The sequence below is a fragment of the Chrysochloris asiatica genome, unplaced genomic scaffold (assembly GCF_000296735.1).
Source record: "Chrysochloris asiatica unplaced genomic scaffold, ChrAsi1.0 scaffold00103, whole genome shotgun sequence".
NCBI classification, from domain to species: domain Eukaryota; kingdom Metazoa; phylum Chordata; class Mammalia; order Afrosoricida; family Chrysochloridae; genus Chrysochloris; species Chrysochloris asiatica.
Window position 1 is genome coordinate 9,466,010 of NW_006408621.1, and position 9,555 is coordinate 9,475,564.

Here is a 9,555-nt window from a genome sequence, read left to right on the forward strand (position 1 = left end):
GTTGTTGTTGGCGGAGCTCTCTGCTATAAGTCCACCCGATCCGCCATCTTGTTTGTTCTCTCCTCCATTAACTTTTTGAAACCCCCTTGTATTTTATTTCTTTTTTTTTGCTGAGTTGTTAAGTGCCATGGAATTAATTCCCACCCATAGTGACCCTGTGTAGGGTTTCCAGGGAGCAGCTGGTGAGCTTGAATCACTGACCTTGCAGTTCAAAAGACTTTACAGTCTGATGCATTAGCCCACAGCACCACACCAGGACTCCTGCTGAGTTGTTTGTTGTTGTTGTAGTTAGGTGCCATCTAGTAGGTGTGGACTCATAGCAACCTTATGCACAGCCGAAGGAGACACATGCCCAATCCTGGGCCAATCTTACTACTGTTGCCACGCTTGAGTCCATCGATGCTGCCACTTGGCAAATCCACTGAGTTGTAGGGATACTTTATATATTCTGGATACCAGTTCTTTATCAGATAACATTTTGTCATGATTTGTTGTTTGTTTATTCATTTCTTTAGTTTATTTTGAAGAAGTCTTAATTTACCCATTTTTCATTTATGGTTCCAAAAGGTTGGTTCTAATTCACCAACTGCACCACAGAAAAAAGATGTGGCAGTCTGCTTCTGTAAAGATTTACAGCTTTGGAAACCATGTGGTATGATCCGACTTTGCCCTGTAGGGTCCCTATGAAGTAGAACTGACTGGATGGATGACAACTGAGGGTTTTTTGTTTTGTTTTGGAGTGGGGAGTACTTCTCTGTCCTTTCGAATAAACTTTCACACACCCTCAAATAAAGAAATGATGTTTTCCTCTCTAACAACTTATTTTAGTAGTAGTTTTTTTTTTTTTTAATAGTATTTTAGGTTTAGGCCTCTGGTCTTTTTTTTAATTTTTTTTTAAGGTTTTTATTGTGGATTGAGTGAAAGTTTACAGGGAAGATCATCACTTTTACATTCAACAAATCATACACCTTGTTTCATTACAATGATTATAGTCCCCTCCATGTACCATCAGTTAACAGTATTTCTATTCACTTTAGCACTTTTTTTTTTTCTAAACACTCAGACATATATAATAATTTACACCACCATTCAACAAATCATACACCTTGTTTCATTACGATGATAATAATCACCATCAGTTAACAGTATTTCTATTCACTTTAGCACTTTTTTTTTTTTTTTCTAAACACTCAGACATATATAATAATTTACACCACCAAAGGGCACATTCTGCAAGTCTGCTTCCTGGCCGCCAGCTCTTAGTCCCTCTCTTACCGTGAATCTAGAGTCCTCAGCTGCTCCCTCTCTCCATATTCTCCATGTCCCCATCTCTGCCTCCATCTTTGGTGTCACTGCTTCTCTGGATAAGGTCTCGCATTCCACTTGTGGAATCGCCAACCTTGCAGTTCAAACGGCTTTGCAGTTCTGGTGCATTAGCCCACAGTGCCACCATTGTTTCCCTTGTTAGACCTGTCTGTTTTTTGGCTGAAAGTTAAGCCACAGGGTGACTTCAGTTCCATACTTGAAAAATGATCAGGAACAATTGTCTCACAGGTTCCACCAATCCCTGAATCACAGTTAGCCTGGTCTTTTTATGGTTTTGAGTTTTGTTCCACATTTTTCTCCCACTCTTTCCAGGACTTTTTAATGTGATTTCTGTAGAGCTGTTGGTCATAGGATCCGGGCACATCTAGTTATGGTCTCAGGGTCATGGAGTAAGATCCCAGTTGCTATTCACCAGAGTAGGATGTATGCATTCTTGGACTGTGTTTTACCAGTTGATGTTGGTGCCCCTGCAGACTCCTTCTCCCTCCAACCCACCATAAGAATATGGTCCAGAGCCCCCAGGCCCAGTTCCTTCCCTCAGGGTGTATGGTTATAACTAAAAAGTTTACATAACTTTGCCTCTGTATGCTGTACTGTATTCTTGGATGTATTTGCAGCATGAGTAAACACATGTGTAGAAATTGTTGTTGTTAAGTGCTATTGAATTGGTTCTCACTCATAGTAACCCTGTATAGGGTTTCTGAGGAGTGACTGGTAGATTTGAACTCCTGAAACCAACCTTGCGGTCCATTGCTTAAGTGCTGTCAAGATGATTCCGACCCACAGTGACCCAGTATAAGGTTTCCAAGGAGTGGCTGGTGAATTTGAATTGCTGACCTTACAGTTGAAACTGACCTTGTGGTTGAGTGCTTATCCTACAGCGCCACACCAGGACTACTCCTTTTAAATATTAAGAGTAATTATTATCTTATTCCTATTATCGTTATAGGTTTTTGATGAAATTGAGTCATGAAACTGTAACTATTGAATTGAAGAATGGAACACAGGTCCATGGAACAATCACAGGTATTGTTTTTATAAACACTTTTTCCCTTTCTCATCTCTTCCACTTGCAAGTGAAAATTCTTTCTTGATTGCCTGATGAACGTTATTGTAGTACAGATTGTCATTTTGTTTTTTACTATTAATATTTTCTTTTGATTTTTGGTGAAAATATGCACAGCGAAACTTGCTCTCCTTTAATATGATGATTAGGGACATTGGTTGCATTCTTCACATTGTTGTCAGCATTCTCATTAATTCCCTTCTAGTTGTCTCACCCTTGTTCTCACATGTGCTGTTGTTCATTTGGTCTTTTATGGATGATTTTTTTTAAAGAATGCAATATTCAAAGGTGACAGTCTCGTGTCCCTTATTAGAGTGTAAAAGGAGCTCTGGTAGGAGAAAGACATGAATGTCTGCTTCCATAAAGCTTTGCAACTTGGGAAATTATGGGGAAATCCTGTTCTGTCCAGTAGGGTCACTGTAAGTTGGAATTAACTCCACAACAGTGAAGTTAAATAAATTTGAGTTTAAAGTCATTGAAAAGAGGGATAGGAATGGTTCTATGTCTGGTCTTGGGGGAAATACAGGACTAGGGAGATAGATGATCATAATTTTCCTGTTATAAGACAGTCACTGTTACATTAACATTTTGGAGTGTTTTTTTTCCATCTTTTTTCTTGTGTGTCTTAATGCTTTACTGTTGTGTATTTAGTTTTCTGTTTAGGCTCATTGAAATTCTTTGCTCATTGTAGGTGTTAGGTTCAGACTCATAGAGCCACCTTATAAGTTTGCTGCTGCCACTGTACCAATCCATCTCACTGGGGATCTTCCTCTTTTTCACTGACCCTCCACATTACCAAGCATGCTGTCCTTCTCCAAGCACTGGTCCCTCCTGATAATATGTCCTAAGTATGAGACACAAAGACTTGCCATCCTGGCGTCTATGGAGCATTCTGGCTGTACTCCCAACACAGATTTTTTTTTGTTCTTCTAGTAGTCCACGGTACCTTTAATATTCCCCTCCAACACTATAACTCAGATGCATCAGTTCTTTTACAGTCTTCCTTATTCACTGTCCCAGTTTTCATCTGCATATAAACCTATTGAAAATACTGTGACTTGGTTCAGCCCTTAATTCTCAAACTGACATCTTTGCTCTTGAGCGCTTTAGAGTTCTTACGCAACTAGACACACCCAGTTTCCTCCCTACTGAAAGTCTTTTGTAAGTTTCTTTTGTGTCCTATATGAATATATACAAATGAGTACATATTCTTTTAGTCCTTACAGTGGGAATAATCATATTATTTGCCACAGGGATGCTGAAAATTAAATGAAATATTTTAGCATGCAATTCTAAAACAGAAAATGCTCATAACACTTAGCCTGCTTTTTTCTTTGTGTGTGTGTGCGTGTGTTTCCTTCTTCCTTATCTTCTCTCTAGATGATAGATCAGGATGGTGGTGTAGTAGTACAAGGTTGGCACATCATATCTACCAGCCAGTTTGTTGGGGAAAGATGAGCCTTTTTGTTCCTGTAAAGTTTTAAAGCCTCAGAAACTCTGTATATAGTCACTGACTAAGCAGCAGCTAACAATAGATGCTAAGTCAAGATCCCCAAGGAAATTGGATGTTATCAAAATTACATAATTGGGAAGGAAAGGGAATCTCTTCTTCCTTCGACTGGGGGGTAAGGAGAAAAGCATTAGTAAAACTGAAAAAATTGAGGTTGATGTTGAGAAGCTTGAGAATTCATGTTTCCTGACCCTAATTTTCTAAAGAAAAAGATTAAGTAGGTCTTTAGTTATTACATAGAGAGCCCTAGTAGTGCTGTGAGTTAGGTGTTGGGCTGCTAATTTCAGGTAAGCAATTCAAGCTTACCAGCCCCCTTCTCAGAAGGAAGATATTGTGGTAGTCTACTTCGATAAAGATTTTCAGTCTCAGAAACTAGGTATAGGGTCATTATGAATTGAAGTCAACACTGTGGTAGTGAATTTGGTTTGGGTTAGTTATTTCATAGGAGCCTGGTGGTGCATTTGTTGACACTTGGCAACTAACCAAAACAACAGCAGTTTGAGCCCACCAGCCACTCCACAGAAAAAAGATGTGGTATTTTCGTCCATAAGGATTCATAGAAACCCTTAGAAAATTAACTCCAGCCTTGGAAACTCTATAGGGCAATCTGCTTTGTACGACAGAGTCAAATAATGAGTAGGAATCTACTGGGTGACAGTTGGGTTTTGATTATTCAGATAATCAATTGGTGAAGGCACCAATAATCAGGTGTTCCCTACTATGTTGTTGTTAGGTATCATCGAGTTGGTTCCAACTCTTAGAGACCCTGTCTAGGGTTTCCAAGGAGTGGCTGGTGAGCCTGAACTACTGACCTTGCAGTTTGCAGTCCACTTGCTTATCCTGTAGTGCTTGCTATATCAGAATTTCCTTACTATGTTCATTCTCTCTCTCTCTTTTTTTTTTTTTTTTTTACTATATTCATTCTTAAAATCTTGCTTTGTATTGTATAAAATCTTACTAAAATTATGGCTTTTTGGAAAAGATAGGCTGGGCAGACCCAGAATCTCTACATCTTTTTAATCTGAGCACAAAAACAGAAACAAACTTTATTTAAGAAGGAAAAAAAACTTTTGATAAAGTGGCACGTTAAATTCCTAGCTAATGAGGAAACCTGATAAGGTAATTATAGAACTTTACTTTTTTTCTTTGAAACAAAGATGAGGATAACTTGGAATGAGGTGTGCAGAAGTTATGACAATGTTTAGTGCAGAAAGATTTAAGAGAACATGCAATAAGCATTTAACCAACCTGAAACTGAAAGAGGGTGCATGGGGACAGTGGACATAAGGCATGTTACCAGTCAGTGTTTCTCCAGTCTTGCTTCGTTCGCTATTGTAAGCATGCCTAATTATGCAAGACATTAACAGGCTAAGGAAAAATCTCCCATGAAAGAAAGACTTCTGATTTATTCTGACCTTACTCTCTCACTTTCTAATGGCATGTGTGCTAAAATGTGCCCTAGAAACTCACATTACAGCAGAACATTCTTTTATAATATTTACCCTGGCTCAAGAGACTAATTGATTACCTTTCTTCTGCTAATTATTGTTTTATTTTTATCTCTTAGGTGTGGATGTTAGCATGAACACACATCTTAAAGCTGTGAAAATGACCCTGAAGAACAGAGAACCTGTACAGCTAGAAACACTGAGTATTCGAGGAAATAATATTCGATATTTTATTCTGCCAGACAGCTTGCCTCTGGATACACTACTTGTGGATGTGGAACCAAAGGTGAAATCCAAGAAAAGGGAAGCTGGTAAGTTTAAAGCAGTAACTGTTCATGTATCCATTATTCACTATATTCAGAATATAGACATTTATGTTGTTGTTAAGTGCCGTCTAGTCAGTTCTAACTCATAGCCTCCCTTTACAGGGTTTCTGTTATCCAAAAGTGCTATATACCTAAATACACCAGAGATTTATGAACAATGACAATTTTTTTTTTTGTTTAAAAATTTCTATTTGGAATGGTTCATATCAATGTTTATCCTGATGTTGCTATTAAAAGACACCGATGATGCACATCCTTACTTTGGAAGATTTAAAAATTAAGTTTATTCCTAGTATTCTGAATTTCTTAATGTATAGAGTTTCTCTCCTCTCCCTTTATTCTTCCCCCCAATTTTGTGGGTACTTTGTGGGGCTTTTCAATGTATATATTCTTGCTTTTTAGAGTTAAGAAATTTACTTGTATATAAGTTTTCTGGTCTTATTTTTTAGGACCCTGTTCTTGTTTTACTAGTATAAAATCTTTTCGTCACTGTAGGAAATTGCCTATAGTTTTGCTTTGTGACATTTTACTTAAGTATTTTGAGAGCTTTGACCATTCATGAGTTGTTGTTGTTAAATGCTGTCAAGTCGATTCCCGACCCATAGTGACCCTGTACAGGATTTCTGAGGCTGTAAATCTTTATGGGAGCAGAAAGCCTCATCTTTCTCCCACGAACAGCTGGTAGTTTTCGAACTGCTGACCTTAAGGTTCGCAGCCCGATTCGTAACCACTACGCTTGCAGAGCTCCTCATTCATGAGTAGTTAGGTGAAAAGGAAATCCTGGGGAGGTAGGCTGGATTCCTCAGAAGGTGGACCTCACTATAGGATGATCCCAGAATTAACTCCTTCATTGAGGAGATCCTAAGGACCTAAGCTCTCTTCTTGAAGCTGATTTTCTCACTAAAAAAAAATCCCAGTTGCCTGACTTGGGATGTATTTGCCTATTAGCAAGTGTTTTTGAGAAGGACTTAGTTATGTCCAACTTGTATATGTAAATGAAAGTCTCATAAAGAGTTACAGCTGTTCATTAGGAACTATAATGGGAGGAAAAAAATGTGTGTGTCTGAATGCTGTTTGTGATGGCTAGGTAATGTTGCTTCAGCAGAGGATTTTACTTGCTTTGTTTTTCTTTTCCCTCAGTTGCAGGAAGAGGAAGAGGCCGAGGTAGAGGAAGAGGAAGAGGCCGTGGTAGAGGAAGAGGGGGTCCTAGGCGATAATGTCTTTCAAGATTATTGTTTCAAAGTGATTTCAGATATTTTTTTGTACAGGTTTTTTTGTTTATGCCAGTTTTTAACAAACATAAATGTGAGACAATTGTCTATTGTCTATATCAAATTAATAGTAGTTTCATATGTTCATTGTATTAAAACTGATTCTCCTTTTCCTGAGGTTTACGCCAGGAAAAATTTAATAAAAGGCGATAGTCATTTTCAAAATCAGGAGTCAGTGATTTTGTTTTCATTGCTAGTATTTTTTGTTTGTTTTTTTCAGTAAATTTCAGTATACTAGTTTTAAACGTTCTTCTGAGTTGAAACTGCAGATAACCTGTAGCTTATCAGCTGTTAGTGTCAAAACCTGTTAATGTAGAATGTATTTGTCAGTGACTCCATATCAAGTCTATTTGTCAAACTCACTACCATTTATTTCTGTATCAAGAAAAAAAGTAATGTTGAGGATGTGGGGAAACGAAATCTATATTTTCACCTAATTATATATTACAGTGTTTTGGTTTTGTTTTTTATGAGAATGAAATTTTCTGTGAGGATTTATTACCTAAAAGAAAGGTTTGGGCTCTGTAAAAGTGTTACTTAAATTGAGAAATAGCAAGAGCATTGTGTATGTGTATTTGTTTCATTATAAACATTTGACTATAAATATTTTTTAAAATACCTTGTCTCATCAAAATAATTCAAACGCTTTTTGATTATTTCACAATTGGCATGTTTTCTTTTCATGTCATTGAAGCTGTCCTATAGTGCTTATCCAAATTATCTAGCATTGCATAGATAGTTTTATCAAAAAGCTTGAAATCAAAAAAAGGATTGGTCATTGTATGAAATCCATGATGATTTTATGTAGCGTAGTGGTTATGAGTCAGGCTGCTAACCTCAAGGTCAGCAGTTCGAAACTACCAGCTGTTCCGCAGGAGAAAGATGAGGCGTTCTGCTCCCGTAAAGATTTACAGCCTCAGAAACCCTGTGCAGGGTCGCCGTGAGTCAGAACCCACTCCACGGTACTTAACAACAACATGTGAATATTTAGAAAACCAAACCCATTGACATCAAGTTGATTCTTACTTGTAGCTATGCTATAGGGCAGAGTAGAACCACTCCATAAGATTTCCAAGTCCTGATGTGGCACTGTGGAATAAAGCACTGAACTGCAAGATTGGTTTGAACCACAAGGTTGGCGGTTCAAACCCACCAGCTGCTCCTTGGAAACCCTGTACAGGGTCGCTGTGAGTTGGAACCGACGATGGCACGTAACAACAAGAAATCTTTATGAAAACAGACTGCACATGTTTTTCCTGTAAAGCAGGTAGTAAGTTTTAACTCCCAGTCTTTGGGTTAGCAGCCCAGTAAAGTTCACTCCACATGACAGGATTTGACCAATAATGTAACTTTGCTCCATTTATCTTATAAATTAAAAAGCTGAAGGAAATAAATCCATGAATCTCATTATTTTCCATATGATCTCCTGGCGTTTGTGTCAGTTGCATCCAAGAGAAACCAGAAGGCTAGGAAACCCCTTGATGTAGCAGGTTGAAGAGTAGATTTGGAAGGGCAAAAAGAAAAGACACCACACAAGTAATGAATAAATACACTTGTTGACTCCTCTCCTTAAGGCCTCAGTGGGAAACATTAATTAAACATGAACATGAAGGAGCTTCAAAAAGTTTGTGGAAATTTTCCCTTTTAATTCCATTTATATATATATATATATATACACACGTGTGTGTATCATTTCAAGTTTGGATAATACAACAGATATTAATAGCAATACTGTTTGTTTCAAAAGCAACTGGCAGCTCATTTAACTTATTTTTGGAGAGTTTTAAAGCTAGAATGTTTGCAATGTGAAACCAAGTTTAATAACATAGTTCAAGTGTAAGAATAAGTTATTGTGGATACTAGATTGTGTTATTCCACTAGAGGTCATCATTTCAAGATAAAACTATTTGGACTGATTGCCATAATTCTAAAGAAAGCACTGCAGTCAGAATAGAAACTATTCTGTAGCATGATTCTCTTGCCAAAAAACAAAAGCATATAAGTGCAGAAAGGAACACCCTAAGTGAAATAAAGAACATCAAAATTCACAATGTATTAATATATTGCATTATGCATGGATGGCTTTGTATTTTGAAATGTATTAATAGTAATCAAACAATTCATGTACTCATCTATAATAGATGTCAAATATAAAAATGATGTAGAAAAATCTGACATGTTAATTTCCTTAACACAAGAAAGTGGTGGTTATGAGTTGGTCCGCTAATCTCAAGGTCAGCAGTTTGAAACTACCAGCTGTTTCATGGGAGAAAGATGAGGCTTTGTGCTCCAGTAAAGATTTACAGCCTCAGAAACCCTATACAGGGTTGCTTTGAGTCAAAACTTGATTTCATTGCACATAACAAACCAATCAATACCTGACATTCTAGAACTGCTTTAATTAAAACAGCAACAACAAAAATGGTGTATGTAATATCTTCATTATTTGATAAGAAAATTCTGATGGATCCACAAAATAAGGTTTACTTTTAAAAGGGAAAAAATGTGGAATACTCTTTACACACAGAAACATGATTCTTTTCCATATCTAGTTTGTTTATTTCATGTATTTTGGAGAAATTTAGTTTATAACAAGTCTAGGTATGCA

General features: G+C 37.2%; 1 protein-coding gene across 1 annotated transcript in view; it reads left to right on the forward strand.

Moving 5' to 3' along the window:
• The window catches only part of SNRPD1 (small nuclear ribonucleoprotein D1 polypeptide 16kDa), a 17,522-nt gene extending 10,532 nt beyond the window's left edge, over positions 1-6,990 (forward strand). Inside the window, exons 2-4 of the mRNA XM_006867288.1 lie at positions 2,276-2,352; positions 5,470-5,661; positions 6,817-6,990. Of these exons, the coding sequence (XP_006867350.1) occupies positions 2,276-2,352; positions 5,470-5,661; positions 6,817-6,893 (346 nt within the window). The 3' untranslated portion in view covers positions 6,894-6,990. The remainder of the gene's footprint in view (positions 1-2,275; positions 2,353-5,469; positions 5,662-6,816) is intronic.
• The last annotated feature ends 2,565 nt before the right edge of the window (positions 6,991-9,555 follow it).